Source organism: Aspergillus aculeatinus, assembly GCF_003184765.1.
Source record: "Aspergillus aculeatinus CBS 121060 unplaced genomic scaffold BO66scaffold_1, whole genome shotgun sequence".
Classification (NCBI taxonomy): domain Eukaryota; kingdom Fungi; phylum Ascomycota; class Eurotiomycetes; order Eurotiales; family Aspergillaceae; genus Aspergillus; species Aspergillus aculeatinus.
The window spans coordinates 611,428-633,264 of record NW_020291470.1 but is presented as its reverse complement, the minus strand read 5'-3'; the positions used below and the strand labels follow the sequence as shown (position 1 = coordinate 633,264).

Here is a 21,837-nt window from a genome sequence, read left to right as displayed (position 1 = left end):
TACTCATACAGTACGGAGTTCCACTAGTCAAGTTGAACTCCGCTCCTCCCGCCGAGCCGAGACAGACGGTTAACGCGCAACCACTCACTCACTAAACTTACTTGTCCTTTTTGCGCGGCTTCAGTCGTCACCCAAGTGGAGACTTTCCCCTGTTGTTTCTATCGGTCGCAAGATTCTCTCCTCCAAATATATGGCTAAGACCACGCGTACTGAGGCTATCTAGGCTCTGCTTCAGAATCGAAGACTGTCAGGTTCGGACTTCTGTCCAATTCGGGGCTCATTGCTCTTATCGATGCTATGGATAGATACAAGTGACTATTTGCTATATCAAGCCATGTATGTGGTTGACATTAAGTCAGAAGCCTGTGTAGATCTGTTTCTGTAACGACAATGGATCGTTAAGAAATGAAACACTCGACTTCCTGCATGGCGGTGAAGATCTCTCTCCAGACCATTAACTTTGTTCGAGAGTACGGTACTTTGGCGGCTCATGGGACCGCTATCCTCAACCTCTGTTGGCATCAGAAAACTTTATAAGCCATGTTATGGGATGAGAGGTGCATGAGTCCCATTCCCAGACTGTGTATAATGTTTCAGAATGCTAGCTCGAAAGCTATCCTGTTCAATTCGTCCGCTGTGACTGGGACGATATAATAGGGGAAAAGTCCCATCCTGTGACCTTCCGTGTATGTGTTCTGTTCAGGGCATGGATACCTTCGCTCATTGCGCGGCTTGCCTGTGTTAGCTTTTTCGACTAGCAAATGGATCGTTTCTCTCGGCAATCGTTTCTAGATCCAGGGCAAATCGAGTTGTGGAGAATTTGTGAGAACCGGCATCGTATGTTATCCAGCGGTTGAACTGTCTTCTATCAGTATATCACTGTCAACCCGGGTGCGTTGCGAGCATACCGTGGAGAGCCTCACACCTAACCATATACACCTATACATCCTCGTGATGCAACGAGACGGCAGTTCGTCATTCCTCATGTCGTCTACAGAAGGCGCACCATCGAAAAACGATGGAGGGTATAAGCGTTCGCTCCAGCAGTGTCCTCTAATAAGGTAGTCCTCGGCGACCCATGTCGTTTCCTCGGAGACTGGGAACTCTGGCTTTTCGGCGATACCCGGTTTGATATAGCTGCGAAATAAAGAATTCAGAAATCTTGAGATGTTCCTCCACGGTACGACGGCCTCCACATGCTTCATTCCCGCGGGAGTCAATGCAAGACACCATAGAAATGCAAGATAGACATGGCATGCTGCGTAGATATTTTGGTCCCCTATTCGATCAAGAAGCACTGACATGGTCCGATACGCCATATAAGAGCCATAAAATAGTGTCGGTGCCATGTTTGGCGACTCTTTATAGGCGAGTAAGTCTATCTGCACCGTGTCGAGATCATCAGGTGAAGTCCAGCGAAGAGCTGCCGCTGTAGAAGAGTCTTGGGGGTCTGCTGACGGTAACCCAGTCGATACATCAAACTCAGGTGGTAGAAGTGCATCTTCGTGCCCGTATCCCATTATCGCGGCGATATTACTGGATGATATGAAGAACCCTTGCAAGATGAATTTCTCATTGAGGTGAGTCACGTATTGATCCAGATGCGACAAGAAAATATTGACGGAATGGTAAAGTCTGTCGCCAAAGTCTCCGGTAAAAAGGAATGCGTGGGCAGCGATGAATGGGCCAACTGGTGGGATACGGCGCATTGCCATGAAATTTCTAAGAAATGGATTGAATATGTCGAGAATACTCGTCTTTGTGCCCAGAAAAGGCTGCTGGACAAGTAGAGATTTTGTGTAGTAGAAGAGTCTCTGTGCGACATCATGTCGAGCCATGACTCCAAGATGGTGCTGGAATTTTCCCATGCCTGGGTTCCGATCGGCTGCTCGATTGTACCAAGTCATTGCAATGCGAGCCCACAGCCTACGGTCCTCTGTGTCAGTGGTTTCCGCGGCCATTCGGTACCTCGAAAGATCCCCCAAGCACTCCAACCAGGTCTCTTCATAGGCAGGAAACTCTGATACCATAGAGGCCATCGTTTTATAGACGTCTTGTATAAAGCCAAGCATGTACTCGAGGGATTCAGGGAGTTGGTGACGCATCATTTCCAAGTAGTCATGAATCCCGTAGCGCCACAGGCGAGTTGGCATCATGTATGCATCAGGCAGGGTTTTCACACTGGGGCCTGCAGCCGGATCTGAACAGGCTCTGAAGAAATCATGCTGCTCACTCACTAGCGTCAAATGCACTTGGGTAAGTTTTTCAAGTTGAACTTGCGAGGCCACAGTGTCCATGGCGGAAAACTGCTCGTCATATCTAATGGCTACTTTCTCGCACATGTCAAGACCGGCATAAATCATGTGGATATCATTGATTATCATCTCTTCTGTTGGCAAGTCAACCTCTAGCTGGGGCAAGAACCCAGGTGATGCTGTACCTTCGGTTGTTGCAATGCCAACCTCTGGCAGCCTTGGCTCCTCGCTCAACTGTCTCGCGGATTCTCGACCATAGTTAGCATCCTCCGAGCCCACGCTTGATTGATGGGGCGAGGAGGCCCCTTGATCCGGGCTGGCGCTCCGAAATAGAGGTAGACCGTCATCGGACGGCGTCGGACTAAGTTGGAATTTTTCTGGCCGATGCTGCAAAGACATATCGTGATCATCGCCTAGCTCATGCTTCTCGTCATGGTTTCTTTGGTTTTCGATGGCTTCTAGATCTGATGGGCGAGTCGAGGAAATCTCTTGACCCCAGTCTTCCTCCCATTGCTGGTCAAGGCGATTCTCCGGCGCGGTCGACAGATTGAATTCCAGAGAATGCGCACTGGCGCTTCCTACATGCGAGAAAGAGGCACTGGCCGAGTGAATAACTGGGTTTGTAGTCGATGGATCAGCTGGAGAGATATCACCCGGAAGCGACGGTGGAGATGATCTTCTGTAGATGAGGTTAGAAGCTTACTCAAGGCTCAGAGCTCATACATTAAAGACACGGCAGCTAGGACAGATTTGAGAGGGTAAGGGTTTATTCACATTAGAGATTTGGCGGCGCCTTCGGCTGAGTCTTGACGCGGAGGTGACCGATGTTCGTGACCATCAGTTCCAACATTCATTGTATTGGCGGCGTAGATTAAACGTCATCTGATCAAAAATAAGTCCTCTGTCGGTCTCAAAAAAGGACTGGGAATGAAGACAGGAAACTGGGAAAGAGTGCTGAAAGAAATTGAGGCTCCGACGTCTTCTCAGGTCTCTAATCAACGCCCCATTCCCATAGTTCCTATCTTTCGCAGGCAGGGGAAATGCAAGATATAGATCCGAATTCAGAATTTCTGGAGAATACGCACGAGATAGATATAGTTAAAAGACCGCCAACCACGGAATAAGGTCAGGCAAGTGGTAGGCAATGGCAGTGTCGAGATAAAGCTTAATAGGAAAGGGGACGATTGGGAATAGCAGGAAACAGTGGGAAACACTATTTATAAGAACGAAGACATGAGAGTGGTTTAGGTTCTTTAGGCAACTAACCCCCTCTCTGCCTGGGGGGGGGGTGACAGAAACGCCTGTGCGAAGAAACCGAATCACCGAGGAAGGCGCGCACGAACACTGGCAGCTAGGACAAGCCGACAAGAGATTGCTGGGGAAGGGAAGTGTACAGTACACAGCACAGTGCACAGTATCAAAGAATGGATATGTCCCAAGAGGCGACAGAGGCTAAAGTAAGTAAGCAACTTTTGTGAAGTGGGGAGATGTGGTGGGTGACAATGGAAGGACCCCCTGTACTGTGTAGTTAAGATGGGTAAAAAAAAAAAATAGGTAAGGTAAGGTAAGGTCACGGGTAAGGTAAGTAAGTGCCGAGACGGAAGGCGAGGAAACCATTGGAAGAGTTCCACGATCAACGATCAGACAGACCAGACAGACAGAACAGAGCACGAGTCAAACCGAGGGGGGAAGGGAAAGGCGAGGCTAGTGGTAATTTATTGTGCTGAGAACCTTTGAATGGTAATGCCCTGGTATTTTTGACTGACGGGAAACAAACCACCAGCGTCGCCGTTGTCTGGCTGCCTGGTTGCCTTGTCTTCACTCGGAGTCTCCTCCTTCATACTAGGTACTTACCCATCAACCTTGAAGCTCCTTGCCAATCCGAGCCAATCTCGTCAGCATCCTTTCGATTAATGCGATCTCAATTGTGTCTGGCTGATCGTTTCTTCCTCGCCATCGGTCCATCGCGGAGTTCATAAAATGACCATGAAAAAAAAAAAAAAAAGGAAAAACCACAAACTGAAATAAAACAAAACAAAGTACACTGTCATATTTTGGTGGCGTCGAGGCTCACCATTCTTCAAGCTCTCTCTCGATTTGACGAACTTTTTAAGTTCCCGACGCATGCTTCCTTATGCCTCAATTAGGAAAGTTGTTAACGGTCGAGTCAGGTCGCCTTGTCAAGCATACTACGAGGTATCTTCAATCATATCCCGAGTCAAGAGTCAAATGCATTGATGCCCATGTCTCGAGTATCCGTGACTCCACTTGAAACTTTGTCCAACTGCTAAGGGCGTGATTTGAGACGTCTCTATCAGAACATCCCCCTACATGCGTATCAATACTGAGGAGCTCATGCAGGTGGGTTCTGCGACCTCCTTGATGCCGAACCCGACTGTTTGGGTTAGGCCACCCTCCCACACTCCCTTGCATGCAGCAGGCTGCCGACATCGTTCAATCAAGTTCTCATCGCTGCCACTTGACTGACAAGCTTAATTCCAGGAATGATGATGGCTCTGCCCTTGCGTCATAGGGTGCACTATGGCCTTTCTCGAACACCTTTCCACGCGAGATCGTTGATACTTCGCCACTGATCCACATTCCCTGGCCAGACTGCTTATCGCCATAGCATCCCCATCTATCGACGAACCGATGATTTGACGGCTAAATCATGGCCTCGATCGGCTTCCCGGCGATGGAATCATGAATCATCGTCGATTTCAAGGTCTCACGTATGCAAATCTCCGCCGGTGTTCTTGGGCCTCTGCAACGATCCTACTCACATCGCTGATGATGACCCGGCTTGTTCGCTTCCTTCAAGTTAGCAGGACTTTACACCCGGCGGAGCCGCAACAGCCGTCCTCTGGACCTTTTCCTGGGGAAAGAGGGGGTGGGGGGGTATTCTCTTCGTCCCTAATAATCGGGTTTACCCTTGCATGGACACCGCTTATTCGGTCTATTCATAGACATGGACAGCAATCTTTGCGAGGTAGTTGTGTTAGGTGCGCCCATACGTGCACAATTCTGGCATTCGATGAGATTCCAGGTCAAGCGGTACCAGCGAGACTGTATGGATGAAGGGTATCAGCATCCTCGAAGCTGTACGCCGTGCCACCATAAACATCGTCGGTTACACTACCATTGCCGGGGCAGGTATCGCGTGAGGATAGATTCGACCATGACCAGCGCGCCACGTTCAACAACTGAGGATTAAAGCTGCTGCCTCACGATTTCGGGGTCTGATCGCTCAGGTTGTTTTAATACGGCTGGCGGTGCCCTAGTGAGCACTTGCAGTCCGAGTCACCGACCACTCACGGAAAATAGTCGTATTCAATGGTGGAACATACTGGCTATGAATAGTTTCGGATAACTATCAGTCATTCGTAGGAGAGCCTGGAAACACAATTGTCATCTGCACTCAGTTTGGTCTGAGCGTATCAGCCCTTGTCTTTGGGCCTTTGGGTTATTTGTGGTCCCACTAGCTCGTATAGTGTAGGCGTCAGACACGAGAATCTCTTTTCGAATCCTAATGATGCCTGACTATAGTTAGGCATGCTATAACTTCAGCCTGCCAGTGCGCGATTATCAATTAGAGTTATCTGCCTGATTGGCATTGGGCCAGAGCCGGAAGCAAAGTGCGTTGACATCGAAAGGGGACAATACTTACAGTTGTAATGTACTCTGCACATTAATTTAGTTAAATCATTCTTAAAAGAGAACTAAAATCCGAGCCTCAGATTACTGTATTGAACATAAACATACACGAAACATGCATCTTCATAGTACAGGAGACTTTGTATACTGTGTGACAGTCTGCCAGTTTCTTCGTTCTCAATTTACGTAGCATGATTAGTTAGGTAACTAGCTCCTTCGATAGAAGTACGGTTGCTACAGTAGGTACTCCGTACAATGCTGTATATGTACATGTACATGCATCGTTCGTGCTTGCCGAGCGATCTGTTGTCGAAGGTGGACTCGGCTCCCATCACCCAAATCACCCAAACACAACAAACCTTCCCAGCGGGTATCATGAATCTCTTCCCGAGTCTCCATCTCCTCCTTCTGCTTAGGATCTATGCTAGTCCAGTGAACAGCTTTCTGAGATCATACTCATCTTTCTTTCGATATCGATATCCCACACAAATCTTCAATTTATATTTTCGCTCAGCGGCAGGTTTGATCTGCTTGCAGTATGTACTGTACTTGGTACTGGTTATAACTTACATTAGGTGACTACTGCCGTACGACCCACCGAACCAAGGCAAACAAATATACCGCTATATCCTCGCAATGCACTCACTGTCGACTTCTCCTTTACACCGAGACAGTTCTTGAGACTACCCTCTGAAGTATCACTAGTTTCGGGATACCCTCAGTGGTTTTCTAACCCATATTTGTCTGCATGGTATCACCGAGTAGTGTTCTCTCCAGGAGTGATCAACTCACCTAATGACCTATGGTGACAGCGCTACTTTGCTCCCACAGTAGCTATTCCCTCACTCCTTGAAAAGCCACCCAAGCAACGAGTCTGTTGGTTGCCTTAAACCAATGCGACTTATACCCGGCCATGTGCATTGCCGTTCCTTGGCGCATCTTTTCTTTGCATGAGCACGGAGTAGATTGTTCACTAACTTCAAAAACCCACCAACCATCATGAGTAAGAGAGCTTCACTCGGTCCTTGTTCCTAATGGAGCAGATGACAATTTGACCAGGAGGAAGGCGAACAACCCCTCTTCGCTGGAATTACAGCCGATGATACCCCTGACCCGACCCCTTAGTGTCAACCATGCAAGCCACGTCGATTGGCAACTCATCGTTCTAGACGAAAGTGCTCGAGCTTCGACGAACGAGAAAGAGCTTACCAATTAGCCTTGCTATAACTACTGTAGTACATCTCCCCGACTGCGGTACATGAATTTTCTTTCGCTCTTCCTTACATCTCTACTTGAGTCCTCGAAGCCCCCAACAACAACGATGCGGAACACGATAAATGCAAAGCAACCCTGCAGTGTCAATTTACCAACCCATTACAACTGCATTAGCACCAGCATCGATACTAAGACCGAGAGATTCCAAGCAATCTCATTCGTGGGATCTCATCCCTCTCCAAATCAGCCACAGCAGTTACTTCGTGCCAATCCAACACCGGCTATTGGTTCGAAAGTCCCCCGTGCATATGGCACGTCAGTTTGATCAACTAAAAAAGACTCTCGCCCAGGAGACCTTTTTCTCGCTACAAGCTTCAGTCTCTGGGTGGCACGGAAAAGGAATTTCTCTTATCGGTAATCTGGAACTCAATTCCGAGATATCGGTCAACTACACTCCAAGTCCCCTACGTGGCGTCTTCGAGTATCTTGTCTTTAGCATGGCTTCCCGCCACATGCTACGAGCTACATGCTACGTACTCGCCAATCCTGCCCCAATGGGCTGCCACCAGCTTCTAGACTCGATCAGCAGCGATGTCGCTTACTCAAATACATGCAACAAGCGATTGAGAACACATCAATCGAGGATAGGAATTCGAGAAACTACCGGTAGGATACAGGCGCGCAAGAGAGAATCATAGATCTTTCGCTAAACCGGGATCTACTGCCTGTGCCGCCTCGTCGGGACTGACTCGGAGATATTCGCAGCTTCCTTGTCGCGTGGCTAGAGCTCGAAACTTTCTCTCCCCCTCCTTCACAACATCGCATGTACTATCGATTATCTTGCAGAGGTCGGGATCAATGCCCGGGTAGTGGCAGTGGGCTGGTCTTGTTCCTAGTGTGGTTCAACATGCATTGTACCGGACAGAACCTCGTAACCGACTCAAGCAGGTGCGCGACAGGAGGGCACAAAACATGGCCAAAAAGTCAGTTGAAGACTACCGAGTATGACCTTTGCCAACAAGTTCAGCGCTAAACCCCCTCCGTCGGATTTCCTGGAAACCCTCTCTCTTTGATCTGATCAATACCCACTTGCCGCTGTTCCCCGCTCACACTGTTCCTGGATCTCTCCCCTGGTGCTCTCGATACATATTTCCCGGCTAAGTTGCAGGCGGAAGGGCAAGAAAAAAAGCCAAAACCGAAACAGGATGGAGGAACCAATCCGCGATCTTCATACTGCCTGTCTATTGCTGATCGTGGCTGGCTGGCTGGACTGATTGAAATGACAGGGACAAAACAGACAGATTAGCCCGAGCTAAGCAGCCATGTTTACTTGAGCCAAGCAAGAAACGGGGTCAACTTTAGAGATTGACCCCAAATCCAAGTGGAGATTCGCGGATGCAATTGGAACTTGATGCATCCCTCCTACCTAATTCATACACGAAGGAAAGGGACCTCGACGATCGAAATGGACAAATTTAGAAGAGCGAAACCCAGCGGTGGACACACACACACACACAGCACCACTAAGTCATGTGCCAAGGTCTGGACCATCCTTCAATGACAGGTATACCACAAGAAAATTGGATAACGAAACACATGTGAGAGTGACAAGCAGTGACAGATAGACTAACTTACTCGTAGAAGTCTTGAAGACCGAGTTGCACGACACATATTCACCAGTCGTCTGCGAGATCGGGTCCGAGGGTCGAATCGAGAGATCTCCGATGACTGAATCAAGCCCAAGCATTCCTCAGATCTGCCAATGAAAGGCCCTCCCTCGATCGGATCGAATCGAACAAGAGTTTTTTTTCTGTCTCTCTTTTTAAACTTCCCTTCTCAGTAGTTAATCAAGGTAAGCGGCCCCGACGGACGGGGCAAAGTTGACAGGAGCGGGCTCGGGGAGATCACAGGGAAGACAATCGGGGAGAAAAGTAATGGTATGATTTGGCAGACTACGGAGTACCGGTACGGTGTGGATGGTGGAACAAGGGGGAAACACAGAAGCCAGGGAGAGAAGAAGCTTCCTTCGATCCGGTGTTTGGTTCCGGTCTTTGCTATTTTCTGGCTCTTGCTGTTTGTGGATGGTGGCTGCCACGCAGCTGGACTACCGCACTATTTCTGGATTGAGTAGCTTAGTTACCGGTACTACAGTACCATGCGGTGGCTGCAGATGTTCGTAACGTGACCTCGGGGATATCTTTTTATGCTCTCCGTATGGATGTGCGTGTTACATCACAGCTTCGCTTGTTAGCCTGTTAGAGGGATAGGGTTGGTTTACTTCGCAGACGGTGGAGCTACCTTGAATTCAACTTCAAGTTGCACGAAGACTGAGACTTGGAAAGACTCCTCGAAGAATCCGGGATGAGATATCGATTTTCAAGTTTTGTTTCTTTGTATCTCCAGGTGCTAGCGACAAAAGGAAGTCCCCAAAAGCATTGACACGGAAAATATGTAGGTCAATTACTGTACTGTACTGTCCTTTCTTACCTCACGACTCTAATATCTGGTCTTGGTGCAGCGACATGACATCTCATTCTTTCATCGATACCAAACGCCGTTATCCAAATGCAGCAACAACACGACAGGGGAAAAAACAAGGCAGCGGCGTTACCCAACCACACAACAATCACGAAAAGTAAATCCGGCCCTGGATATCACATTAGCCAAGCTTGTCTTGGGAAGGACACACAAAATAGTGTCCCAGTTTTCTTGTGGGAATGCCTTTATCCATCTATCTGACTTACCTTGTGTCTCACCGGCCCACGACAAATCGGACAGCTCGGATCCCCCTCCAGGCGCGTCGGGTCATTCCGACAACTCGGCAGATGGGTGTCTGCACACCACCGGCAGAGCACCGCGTGGCCACATGGCAACAGGACGGTGTCGACCAATTGCGTGAAACAGACTTTGCACTCTAGGTTGACGCTCAGTTCTTCCGACTCCTTCGGGTCCGGGCGGCCGTTGTTCTGGTTGTCTAGACTCTTCTCCGGCTGCAAAGGAGGATTAGTACTGGCTCCCTGAGGTTGACGCAGGCGTTGGTTCCGGCTCAAGCTGTGGGCATATTCCTGCATAGCTCGAGCATCCACTGGATTGGGTGGTGATCGCTGCATCATATGCATCAGTTGAGAACGCCGGAGCTCGCTTGCCCGGGCCTGAGGATTGGGTGGAGGGTGCATCGCCACGGCTCCATTCACCATTCCTGGCGGTAGTCTACCATAAGCCGTCAGTTGAGGTGTCCGTGCCGGAAGAGCTGCAACAGGTCTTGGCGAAGGCTCCCATGGTGGCCATTCATCGTGCCGTTGTTGCTGTTGCTGTTGCTGTTGTTGCTGCGGCTGCGGCTGCAGTGGCCTCACAGCTGCCGCATACTGGGGTGTCCATGTTGGTACCGTCATTGGGACAGCCGTGGTTGGCACACTACTCCTGGGCAATGCGACAGATACTGGATATGGCATGCGAGCAATGGTCTGCGGCTGTTGCAGTTGTGGCTGGCCTGGTCCATGCACGGATCCATTCGGCACAAATCCTTGTGTCTGCGGCAGAGTTCTAGATGCCAAGGGCGAATAGTGAGGCTGTGCGACAGGTCCCTGGTGGCTTGTCCTAGGCTCCATCGGAGTTGGGTTCGAATCTTGCAATGCCATTACGCCTCCCGCTTGAAGGCCGTTCATTTGAGTACCCATGCGATTTGATGGCGGGACCATAGCAGTTGCGGGAGCATAATATGTAGCGTGGGCACCGTCAAGCGCCTGGTTGAGAAATACTCTTTCCTGCTGTACTGAAAGTTGATTGTATACCCGCCGTCGTCGTGGTGGCAAGCGAGCCCGTGCGTAGTCCAGAGGAGGCTGAAGGACTGGGGTCTCTTGAGACATGAAGCTTCCAGTCCCACTGTTCATTTCGTGACCATGAGTTTGGGCATAGCCAGACATTGTTGTATCCCCAGGATTCGATTCGGTGGATGGATTGTGGAAATCTCGCTGGCTGTTAGGGGAGGCTTGAGTGTTTGAATGCGAGTCAGTGGGAGAAGTGGCGTAACTGGTCCATGTGCCCATGAGGTTACATGGTTCTGCGATCGAAGTGAGTGAGCTTTCCATCGTCGGTCGACACTGTGCTATCCTGCTACCGCGTACGTTATTTGTTGTTGACGATCACGGTAAAGCAAACAACACTTGGGCTTAGCAAATGATGGTTTAAGTCAAACGTGGTACACACACTCCACGAGCCAGACGAGGCCCAAAAGAAGATCCAAATGAAATTGCAGATACTTGTATGTTCAAATAAAGTAGAAAGAACAGAAAGTGACAGAAAGGAGGTTGAGTCAGTAGAAGTGAGGTTCTAAGAAGAAAACGAAGACTAAGAGAAAAGCTACTTTCAGATGCCACAATTGTTGACTTCACTGGAGGGGATATAAAAAACTTCCCTGGCCAACATTCACAGTGGGTAGCAAGAGGGGCCCTAGCACGTTCATACGTCAAGAAGATGTAGAAGCCGAGCTGATCTCATGCCCGGATATTCGATATTTGGCAGAACTTGATATTCACTGCCGTGTTTCGGGTTCTGGCAAGAATAACGACCCAGAAAACGGGAAATGGGTCGGTTCAGATCAAGATGACCATCATCATAGTGATCAGTGCAGCTCGGTCCGAAAATATGACGAAGCAGAGCAACCATCATTCACAATTGATTCATTGCGAGTCAAGGCGGCGACATAACATAGACAGTGTGAGGTGAGTCGGTAGAGGCTCTCTTCACGTGATCTTGCTCCTATTCACTGCTTTGATCTCTCAACAAAGACCTATACAGGGCTTGTAGCTCGGTAGATATTCAAACTCAAAGAGGCAGCGCGAATACGTCTGGTAGTTCTGTTTGCGGGGTACTCGAGGCAGTACCATTCCGGATATCGCAGAATCGCAGAAGACTCGTTTCGCCTACTAGGGCCTTTGCAATCTTCCTCTCATTGTCTCGCTTGAACGGAGACCACAGACGGGCTCTGAAGAGAGCAAGGATCCTCGAGGCGAGGCAAGGCAGAAGCAAAAACAAGGACCACAGCGTGATCCAGCAAAACTTGGATGGAATCCGAACCCAAGTCAGGAGTTCTGGCACGCAGTCAGACTATTAACTTTGGACGATCTTGAATGCGGGCTCAGCTCAACCGGGCTTACACGGCCTCAACTAGAGAAATACGTTCACACAGCGCCGCGTCGTCTCAAAGTAGAATAAGGTTGCAGCCTCCAGGCGAAGGTACTATGAGATTGTGGGGAACGTGAAGTATAGCTAGTGATAAAGACGGTGAGAGACCGCTGAGAGAGCAGAGAGCAGAGAGGCAGAGAGACCGAGAGGAGACACGAACGGTGGTGCTTGTGAATGCGGCGGCGGCGGGTGCAAAAGGCCTAACACGCACACAATCGTAGCTGAGTAGGGAGTCGAAGAGGAAGGGAGCAGACGGAAAGCAAACACGGCGATGAGTGAAGGAGGCGATGGGGTTCTCGGACAAAGCGAAGGTCACGGGAAAGACGGGGAAGGGAACCTTTCAATCACTCACTACGGAGTACGGAGTACTCCACACCAAGTCACTCACTCACTCACTCACTCACTGACCGTCAGTCTTGTCGGGTCTGACCCCGCCAGAGACGAGGCAGAAGCGAAGAGCCATGCGGAGCAGCAGACCAGGAGCAGCATTTGATCCGGTAATTTCACTACTGGGAGCTTCGACCGTAGGAATGGGGACGATACAGCATGAGCTGCAGGAGTGATTGGTTGACTGTGGGGGAAAGTCAAAGAGAGAGAGTCCAGCCCAGAAGGCTAAGGCTGGAAGTCTGTTGCTGTTGGCGGCGGTTGTCTGAGAGGTGTTGTGTCGTCGTGTTTTCGTTGTCTATCCAATCTCGGGAAGAATCCCAGGAAAGGGGAAGTCAAGGCCGGAGGGGCAGTGCAGTAGGGTAGAGAAAGAAGTATTAAGAGGTTAAGATGTGACTCTGGATAAGTGAAGTCGAGTTGTTGATTGTTCCCTCACTCCGAGTCTCCTCCCTTTTCCACCAGTTGACGTTTCCAACCACGACGTCATTCCGCCAAAACAACCCAACAAAATCGCCCAAGCCTTTCATCAAACGAGAACAAGTACAGTACTGTACTGGATGCGTACATACTACCTACTCACTCATCCTGCTCCTCACCTCCAATCATTCCATTAGTCAAATCTAGTGAGACAAAAAAACAGCCAACTCATCAACCAACCAACGCACCCACCCCCCCTCCCCCCTGCTACGGTAGACTCCCTTTCGATCCATTGATGACGCCCGCCGCCCGGTGGCTGTCCGTGCACCTCCGACGAACGGTTCATCGACCAGTACGGCCATTCCTCCTCTCAGCGCCCAGAAAGATGTCCCTATCCAGCTTCACAATCCCTCGCGACCTCGACCTCGACCTCGACCACGATCATCACGGTGCGTCACCGTCCTCCGAAACCGTCCCCGTCTCGTCGACAGCAGACCTAAGCCGCGATGCTCTGCTGCGCTTCCCCGCCTTTCGCATCTGGCTCAGCACCCTGCAGCGGTCGTTGAGCCGGCAACACCACCACCAACAACAACAGTTCCCCCACGAGTTCTCCCGAGACCCGTACGTCCTTCGCGGAATCGATATCCAGGCGGTCGACTATTTTGGCGGTGGGCGGTTGGGCTTTGTGAAGCTGAAAGCAGAGGTGTCGAACGGGAGCGGCGAGACACTCCCGGGCAGCGTCTTCCTACGCGGGGGCAGTGTGGGGATGCTGGTATGTTTTGCTTTTTACTCGCTTATCGTCTGCTTTTGTTTCTTCCGTCAAAATACCCGCATCTGAAAAGACATGAGGGAACTAATTCGCTATACGTCGGAAAACGAACTCATAGCTCATCCTCCAACCCGACGACGTCCCTCCATCCAATGAAGAAGAAAAACGCGTCGTCTTGACCATCCAGCCTCGAATTCCGGCGGGATCCCTGGCCTTCACGGAGATTCCCGCCGGCATGTTGGATGACAGTGGGTCTTTTGCGGGAGGCGCGGCCAAAGAGATCCAGGAGGAGACAGGGCTGACCATCCCGCAAGAGGAGCTGATCGATTTGACGGCGCTGGCCTTGGAGCCGGGCGCCGCCGGGTCAGAAGATGAGGAGAAGGGGGGAGAGTCGCTGCAGAAGGCCGTGTATCCTTCGGCGGGCGGCAGTGACGAGTTCATCCCTTTGTTTCTGTGCCAGAAGCGCATGCCGCGTAAGGAGATCGAGAGTCTGCAGGGTAGGCTGACCGGATTACGGCAGCACGGAGAGAAGATTACGCTGAAGGTGGTGCCATTAAAGGATCTATGGAAGGAAGGTGTGCGCGATGGGAAGACCCTTGCCGCATGGGCGCTGTACAGGGGACTCAAAGAGGAAGGGAAACTCTAGAAGTCTAGAACCACGGCAGCAGATGCCATCTCTCTCCGTGCTAACACGGGGGAACCGTCATCTCGTTGACGCGCCCTCGAGGGCTTCGTAACTTCAGGCGTAGACCATCCGTAATCCGAAGCCTTTTTCTTTACAACAACTACCTCAAAGCTTGAACCTCTTCGCAAGCTCGATCCCCTCCGCTATCGTGCCCACCCGGGCATCAATAGCATAACCCTCGCGCTCGAGCCTCTTCAGCTCCGCAAAGAGCGTCGACAAGGGCACCGTGAAGCACTCGATGAACTCATTATCCTCCAGCTCCGGCTTGGGGTTCTGATTCTCAGGCAAGGACATATCCACCCGGACATGGACCATGTTCAGGTTAGTATTGCAAAACCCGGGATCTAGTTTTCGAAAAGAAGAAATGTTTCAGCATCAGCCATTACCACCGCGAGAGCGCAGTCGCATTCCTTTTTCTCAATGCCTGAATGAGTGCCGCCCGCCCGGGGCAGAAAAACAAAGAGCGAAAACTCACCATTGAACATGACACTGCTCGTTTGCTCCGCCACACCCACATACCCCGTCTCTTCCTTGAGTTCCCGGACGGCGCACTCCTCCACCGTCTCACCTGCATCGATCAATCCGGCTGGAACCTCGATGACGACTTTGTCGATCGGGGGCCGGTATTGCTTCTGCAGGAGCAGCTCTGGACCGGTCTCCTTGTTGAGGATGGTCACGATCCCAACGCCATCAATCTCACAGGTCTCCGGGCGAGTCTGGAACCACCCCGTCAGCGATGTCGTAGTCTGACAGGGTATCTCCTTTTGGGTTTTGGGAGAAGAGGGTCCGGATGGAACTCACCGTTCTTTCGGAAGATTCCCAGGTGCGCTCGACGCCGTTGGGGTCGGAGTAGGTGGTTTTGACCAGTCGGGCCCATTTGGCTTCTGAGGGGTCCTACGGAGAGGTGATGCTATTTTTAGTTGGGGGGGCTGGGCTAGACGGGCTTGATCGGGATGATACATATGAGACATGGTGAGTGTGTTTGTGTCACCGAGAGAGCTGAGTTGTCTGGGCTTTGTCGCTGGGGAAGGGGGCGCGGGGAGGGGGGGGGGAAGAGGTTGGTTAACCTTACCAATGGACCTCTGGAGATGATCTTGGATTGCGCGTTCTTGGACATATTGTCGGTCAATTGGTGTGAACAATTTTATAATTGTTTGGGTACGAGGATGCAATTGAAATTGAAACGAAGCAATGGCTGATCTATGATATCTATTGAACGGAGATAGTTGTGAGGCTCTTGTGCGGCTGGCTGACGTCGATCCAAGAGGGGCAGATCGGCCCGGCAACTGGACTGGGAAGAGGGGCACAGACCCTCACGCCGGCCTCAACATGGGCCCTGTATAATAGATTGTCGGATTTGAATGGGAATTTGCGAGGATGTTAGAGTCGTCTCATGCGCGGGTCCTTGAGTAGAACTGTAAGACTTCATAATTCTAGTTCCCATCACCATCTCGGTATTGAGCTTCTCTCGTCTCTCTCTTCCTGGTCTGAATCTCTACCATCGTTTGCTTGGCTTCTCAACTATGGGACACCGCAATCACTTCTTCTACTTCTTGCAGCTTCGTGCTTTTTCATAACGGGACAGGCTGCCCGCTCTCTGTCGCATGGGTACTTTCATCATCGTGCTGAGCACCAGGCTCATCCACGCACAGCTGACTCCGATAATGCGAGTTCGACAAGCGTGTCAATGTTCCCTAACGGCACTCTATCTGGCTCGGGCCTGTCATCTCCGTGCGAAAACCCATTGTACCAGACGCTCGACTGCAATGACGCCGTTTCGTTGATTGACACAGATGACTACAGTGATAGCCTGGACAATGCCACGCTGACAGCTCTGATCTGTGCTTCCAGCTGCGAGGCTTCGATTGCGCAATTGCATGATTCGGTTTCGGCTAAATGCGGCTCATCAGCTGAACTAATTCCTGGAATGTCGTTCCGGGTTCTCGTTGGCCAGTTCTGGAGCAGCTGGAATCAATCTTGCTTCGTGGACCCCAAGACAGGCGAGAACTGCAATAGTAAGAAGAATGCTCCCATATGCACTGGCTCGCCTGCGATCAATAAGCTGTCACCGGATGCTACCAATAACATAGATAAGATTGCATCCTTTGCCAACGTCGATTCGTTGTCCAACATCTCAACCTCGGACTTGTGCTCCTATTGCTATGTAAAGAAGCTGGAGCTGATACAGGCGGATGCTTATTCGGATACCTACAACGATGACTAGCAGTTGATCTTTAAGTACAGGGCAGCAACATGCAATTTAACGGTAGCAGACTTCAACGCCACGGCCAGCGCCTTTAATATATCTATACCCACGACAACCCCCAGCTGTGTCTCGGGGAATCTACACCACTGAAAATAGTGACACGTGTGACTTCATTGCTCTAGTAGAAGGGGTGTCGGCGGCAACCATGTACTATACCAACCCCAATATCCTCAATTACTCGGATATCTCAGCTGGCACTGCTCTCTGCCTCTTTCTGACCTGTACCGATGTCTATTCCGTACAGTCTAACAATACATACTCTAGTGTTGCGGTCGCCAACTTCATCATAACAGCTGAGAGTGGACCTGGAATTGCTCCAATTTGTACTCGACCAATCCTAACTGGGGCTCGGTGCTCTGCGTCTCTCCTCCCGGCGGAACATATACCGGCCAGGCCTTGAATACCACGTCTTCCGGCGAGGCTGAAGCAGTCAATCCGCTAGTAGGCGGTTGGGTAGTCTTAGGAACCACCCTTGACTACGGTGCGTGGTTTGTCAATAAGGCCAGCTTGAACTACAACTGCTCGGACATCTGTCTGGCCAACAGTATTACTTACTTGTTTACTGAAGCTAACCCTTCGCTCAACTATACCACCTGCGACTCGGATCTTGTTACGGGTGACGCTTACTGTGTTGACCCTTTGTCTGACTGGCAATACAGCAACATGACTGCGACAAACGGCACCTTGACGACAGTTACAGCTGCCACCAGTCCCACTGCTCCGGTTTAGACCGGCATCGCTGCGAACTGCAATGCATACTACGCCGCTCAATGTAAGACACTCAAACCCTGACCACACTTGCTAGCCGATGCACTTACTCTCCTCGCAGCCGGTGACAACTGTGACTCCATTGCCGCCAACTTCGATATCACAGTGGCTCAGTTTCTGGCCTGGAACCCTGCCATATGTTCGGACTGCACGACTGGTTTCTAGGCCGATGAGGATTACTGTGTAGGCGTGTGACTGCTTCCACGACCCTTGCATCCTCTTCTGCTTCTTCTGCTTCGCCCTCTGTGTCGTCTTCTCTTCCTTTCACCACACCACCGGCCCCCACACAATCCGGCATACCGGCGAACTGTGACGAGTACGCTGTCGCAGAGAGTAAGTCAACTCCCTACCCTCCTCCCCCCATGGCGGTCCTTGAGTCCAGAAATGCTGATTAAAAACTTTCTCCGTTTGCAGCGGGTGACAACTGCGCCACTATCGCAGCCAAATACAGCATTACCGAAGCCCAGTTCCTCGCCTTGAACCCAGCTATTTCGTTCGACTGTACGACCGGCTTCTGGGCGGACGAAGCCTACTGTGTCGGGGTGTCTGGTTCCAGCACTACCACAAGGACCCCAGCCACGCCTACCTCCGTGGCATCGGTGACTCCCCCTGGCCCAACTCAGAGTGGGATTTCCTCAAACTGCGATGAGTACTATGTTGCGCAATGTGAGTCTGGTCCCATGGCTAAACCATGGTACTAATTCCAGCCATTCCTCGATGTGGGGTCACAAACTAATGTGAGATCAGCCGGCGATAATTGTGCTACTGTCGCAACCAAATACGACATCACCGAGGCTCAATTCTTGGCCTGGAATCCGGCCATCTCCTCGGACTGTACGACAGGTTTCTTAGGGAACTGAAGTTTTTGCTGCCTTTCATGGTTTTTCCGGGTGGTCAAAAGGAATGCCTCCAGCGAGGTGTATTCACCTGACCAGAGCTGCTCTTTGGTGGCTCTACTTGATTTCTGTATCGGTGTTGTCCAATATCTCTCGTTACTAATACACCTTACCCTTCTCAGATATTGAAGCCGTAATGCGGCATAGACAACAGCTAATATGTCTCAATTCACCGCTACGAGTCTGTGACGTTGAACTCACGTGGCTACGCCATGCCATGCCCTGTGAGCCGGCTATCTAGATTTAGCGGGGTTGGCACCTACGGAATCCCCCTTCAGTCTAAAGACGCGACTTCTCGTCTCTAAATGTCTCTTTCCAGTGGTATGATATGACCTTGGTTGATTGAGTTCTACCTTGAGGGATCTCTCCAGCTATGGAGATATCTACAACATACAAACCTAACAAACTCTCTCTGTTACAGGCTGTTCTACAACCGTCGATCAAGAGCAATCACGGCCGTCATCCATAGAGAAGCAAAACCGATGGATGGTTACGCCAGAGCAAATCGGCTAGAAGGCTGAATCGTGTGAGACCATACCCACCCTAGCTAACTATATCAAAGCATAGCGAGAAAAACCTTGGATTTTCCCTTACCAGTTCAGTCATCTTCAATAGAGAATCCAAGCCGAGATACCCAACTCGTGAAGGTACACTGCATAATTAGACAGATTGTTTCCGAGCTACTATCATTAATTGGGGCTCGGGGTAAGTTGCCAAGTTGATTGGCGAAAAGGAGGTAACTCGGAACAAGCCACGCGAAGCATTGCACTAATTACCCCGCTCAACAAGCACAATGTACAGTACCCCCATACTAGTTACTGGCTGCCTTCCGGTAGTTCAGAATGCGCCGCCCAGTACGCTTGCCAACGCACAGTTACTTCTCAGAGCTCTTTGCATACGTGTGGCGCTCGCAGCCTTGTTTGCAGGGATATGATCTGACGTGTCGCACCGGCCGTCAGAGATCATTGTGGACTCCACCCTCATAGATCAATCCTGAACTTGTTCTTCGAGGACTTATAAATTCAGACACAAAAGAGCCTTTCGACACGACTTTGCAATCCATCTCGACAAGCTGACGCCAACCCTCCAACAGAATGGGCAAGAAGAAGCTGAAAAGAACGAACCTGAAGAGCCTCAACAATGCAGAAGGTCTTCGGGTATCAGAGCCAGAGCCAGAGCCAGAGCCAGAGCCAGAGCCAGTAGCAGACCTCAGCATTCCAGAGCTGTTGGATTATACTCAGAGAGACGAAAGGTAAGCCCGCAATATTGAAGCTTCTGTCTAGATTGTCCATGCCTGCTATTTCCTTGTGTTCTTTGGTAATCCTATCTTCATTGTTTCGGTTTTCGCTTCCCATTCTTCCCTTCAAGATGGCGCTAACGTGAGCAGTCCTTACGTGACCTCCCCAATCACTTTCAAGGTGGGAAAGGAGTATTACACTATTCTACAATACTACCTGCATCCTTTCCCTATACTCAAGTGCAATCCATCCGAGCTCTACCGGGAACCTGATACATACAATGAGTGGTCGATCCGATCACAAGGCCCGCTTTATCATCTCGAGCTGACGATCAACCCCCGAGCCGCGCATACCTTCATTCATTATCTCTCTACCGGTCAATACGAAACGCTTCAAAGCGTGCTTCCACCCATCAAGAACGCTGCCGATGTTACCGAGGCCCTGCGCGCCCGTGACATTGAGGAGCTTACGCGCACAGCTCACACTTACGCTGCGGCGGTGCTGTACGAAGTCCCTGGCCTACAAGAGCTGGCCCAGGGCTTTCTGGGGCGGTTCGCGCAGCGGCTGCCAACGGAGGATATTTTGAAAGTGTTAAGAGAGATATACGACAGTCTCCGTGACGTGGAGCCGGCTCGCACTTGGGTGGAGGTGTTTGTTCGGGGGTGTTTAGAGGCTGCATTCTCGGATAGAGAAGTATCTCTGCGACAGATCATAGGGGAATATGGTATTGGCATGGAAGGAAGCTTTGATCGCTTCATCGTCGATGAAACGTTGGCCATCTTTGAGAGGGACAGAGAGGAAGTCAATCAAGCCCTTGGTGGGCTTGGTGAGCCGGAGGAAATGGCTGAGCTGGAACCGCTTTCTGAGTCACCGCTTGTACTCGATCCTGAGCCTGAGCTAGAGGCTGAGCTTGCAAGCGAGTCCGAGTCCGAGCCCGAGCCCGAGCCTGAGCCGCATGAGATCGAAGTTGAGGATCGGCCTATGCCAGAGCCTGTCTCAGAGGCAGAGATTGTATTGGACATGGATCCAGGTCCGATACCAGGATCAAATATAACACCTAAAACTGAGTCTCGGTTGTGGGAAGATCAACCAGCACTGCAACCTCTACAGAGTCCTGAACCGGAAGCTTCTGTCGCAACACAGTCTTTGGAAGATTCCTTATGGACCGACGCTGGCCCTCAGTAGGATCAAGGCGACCAAGAAGAAGGAGAAGAAGAAGGGTCAAAATTTGGGAGAGCCGGTCAAAGAGACACTGCAGCCCGTGGCCAACCCAATTTCAGAAGTGACTGCCGAAAAGACCGGTGCTTTGTTTAAGGATGGTGTAACTCGCTTTTCTCTTGACTGGACACATTTCGAGCGCTTGATGGGCATGTGGGTGATGCTAATGGTCATCCAGACTTGTACAAGTATGCAGGATCACTCCACCAGTCCTCAGCAGGAATGCCTGGGGATCAAAGTACCGTGGTCGCGGTTCTTGACGTCCAGTGGGTTCAGGGCCACGGCTTTGGTTCGGACACAGACTTCTTCCGGGCCTGGGGCGGGATATGGCGTTGGGACTTGGACAAAGGAGCCTCCTTTCTGGAGGAGCTGATACCGAATTGCGGTCTTCGCGGCCATTGCTGCTTCTGTGTCGATGTGTCGAGAGTAGGAATAGTAGGAAAGCTGAGCTTGACGGACAGCGACAAATATGGCTAATTGTCTCTTCTCCTGTCCATGGTCCGGTAATTCAGAATGTTTATAGTCAATACTCTGGGGTAAATCCGCGTTGATACTGCCCATCACACCCCCGACGGGGTTAACCACGGAGTTAACAACGGACTGAGAGCCTGCAGTCCTCACAAAGCGGCATCTCATGATCCTGGACTCGAAGATGCTGGCCGATCATTCATGGGAAGTTCTCGATCAGCACATTCGGTATCTCTAAGCTCCGTCGACCCGGTCTTCCGAAGCTTGGTGTTCCCGGATGCCATCCGGATGCCATCCGGATGCCGGAGATAGGGCCGGAACAGAAACGATTCCGATCCAGTTCCTACTCTAGGGCTTTCGGCTGGGTGAGTGGTAGATAGACGGTGTAGATGATAGCCTGCGTGTGGAGTCAGCGGGAGA

At 50.8% G+C, this 21,837-nt stretch overlaps 7 protein-coding genes across 7 annotated transcripts; 4 read left to right on the top strand and 3 right to left on the bottom strand.

Annotated features, from left to right (window-relative positions):
* Positions 1-631: 631 nt before the first annotated feature.
* BO66DRAFT_6028 (uncharacterized protein) lies at positions 632-3,394 on the bottom strand. Its single transcript, XM_025653436.1, has 5 exons — positions 3,341-3,394; positions 3,030-3,234; positions 2,441-2,934; positions 909-2,389; positions 632-858 (listed from the first exon to the last, which is right to left on the bottom strand). Exons 2-5 carry the CDS (start codon positions 3,107-3,109, stop codon positions 742-744), a joined length of 2,172 nt encoding a protein of 723 aa, XP_025509145.1. The 5' UTR covers positions 3,110-3,234; positions 3,341-3,394; the 3' UTR covers positions 632-741.
* Positions 3,395-9,551: 6,157 nt separating this feature from the next.
* On the bottom strand, positions 9,552-11,397 carry BO66DRAFT_5551 (C3HC4 finger protein). Its single transcript, XM_025653397.1, has one exon. It carries the CDS (start codon positions 11,210-11,212, stop codon positions 9,848-9,850), a length of 1,365 nt encoding a protein of 454 aa, XP_025509144.1. The 5' UTR covers positions 11,213-11,397; the 3' UTR covers positions 9,552-9,847.
* A 2,097-nt stretch (positions 11,398-13,494) lies between these two features.
* On the top strand, positions 13,495-14,524 carry BO66DRAFT_396952 (putative NUDIX family hydrolase; the record flags this gene model as incomplete). Its single annotated transcript, XM_025648571.1, has 2 exons — positions 13,495-13,881; positions 13,997-14,524. 2 exons carry the CDS (start codon positions 13,495-13,497, stop codon positions 14,522-14,524), a joined length of 915 nt encoding a protein of 304 aa, XP_025509143.1.
* Positions 14,525-14,668: 144 nt separating this feature from the next.
* BO66DRAFT_363057 (MutT/nudix family protein) lies at positions 14,669-15,940 on the bottom strand (the record flags this gene model as incomplete). The annotated part of the gene is made up of 4 exons (XM_025645099.1): positions 15,636-15,940; positions 15,365-15,457; positions 15,039-15,279; positions 14,669-14,907 (listed from the first exon to the last, which is right to left on the bottom strand). Exons 1-4 carry the CDS (start codon positions 15,678-15,680, stop codon positions 14,669-14,671), a joined length of 618 nt encoding a protein of 205 aa, XP_025509142.1. The 5' UTR covers positions 15,681-15,940.
* A 310-nt stretch (positions 15,941-16,250) lies between these two features.
* On the top strand, positions 16,251-16,787 carry BO66DRAFT_433398 (uncharacterized protein; the record flags this gene model as incomplete). The annotated part of the gene is made up of 1 exon (XM_025650690.1): positions 16,251-16,787. The coding sequence occupies one exon, from the start codon at positions 16,251-16,253 to the stop codon at positions 16,785-16,787; it is 537 nt and encodes a 178-aa protein (XP_025509141.1).
* Positions 16,788-17,492: 705 nt separating this feature from the next.
* Positions 17,493-18,457, top strand: BO66DRAFT_433397 (LysM peptidoglycan-binding domain-containing protein; the record flags this gene model as incomplete). The annotated part of the gene is made up of 5 exons (XM_025650689.1): positions 17,493-17,538; positions 17,635-17,710; positions 17,785-17,930; positions 18,012-18,263; positions 18,345-18,457. 5 exons carry the CDS (start codon positions 17,493-17,495, stop codon positions 18,455-18,457), a joined length of 633 nt encoding a protein of 210 aa, XP_025509140.1.
* A 1,130-nt stretch (positions 18,458-19,587) lies between these two features.
* On the top strand, positions 19,588-21,209 carry BO66DRAFT_396950 (uncharacterized protein; the record flags this gene model as incomplete). The annotated part of the gene is made up of 4 exons (XM_025648570.1): positions 19,588-19,745; positions 19,881-20,761; positions 20,844-21,102; positions 21,146-21,209. 4 exons carry the CDS (start codon positions 19,588-19,590, stop codon positions 21,207-21,209), a joined length of 1,362 nt encoding a protein of 453 aa, XP_025509139.1.
* Between the last annotated feature and the right edge of the window lie 628 nt (positions 21,210-21,837).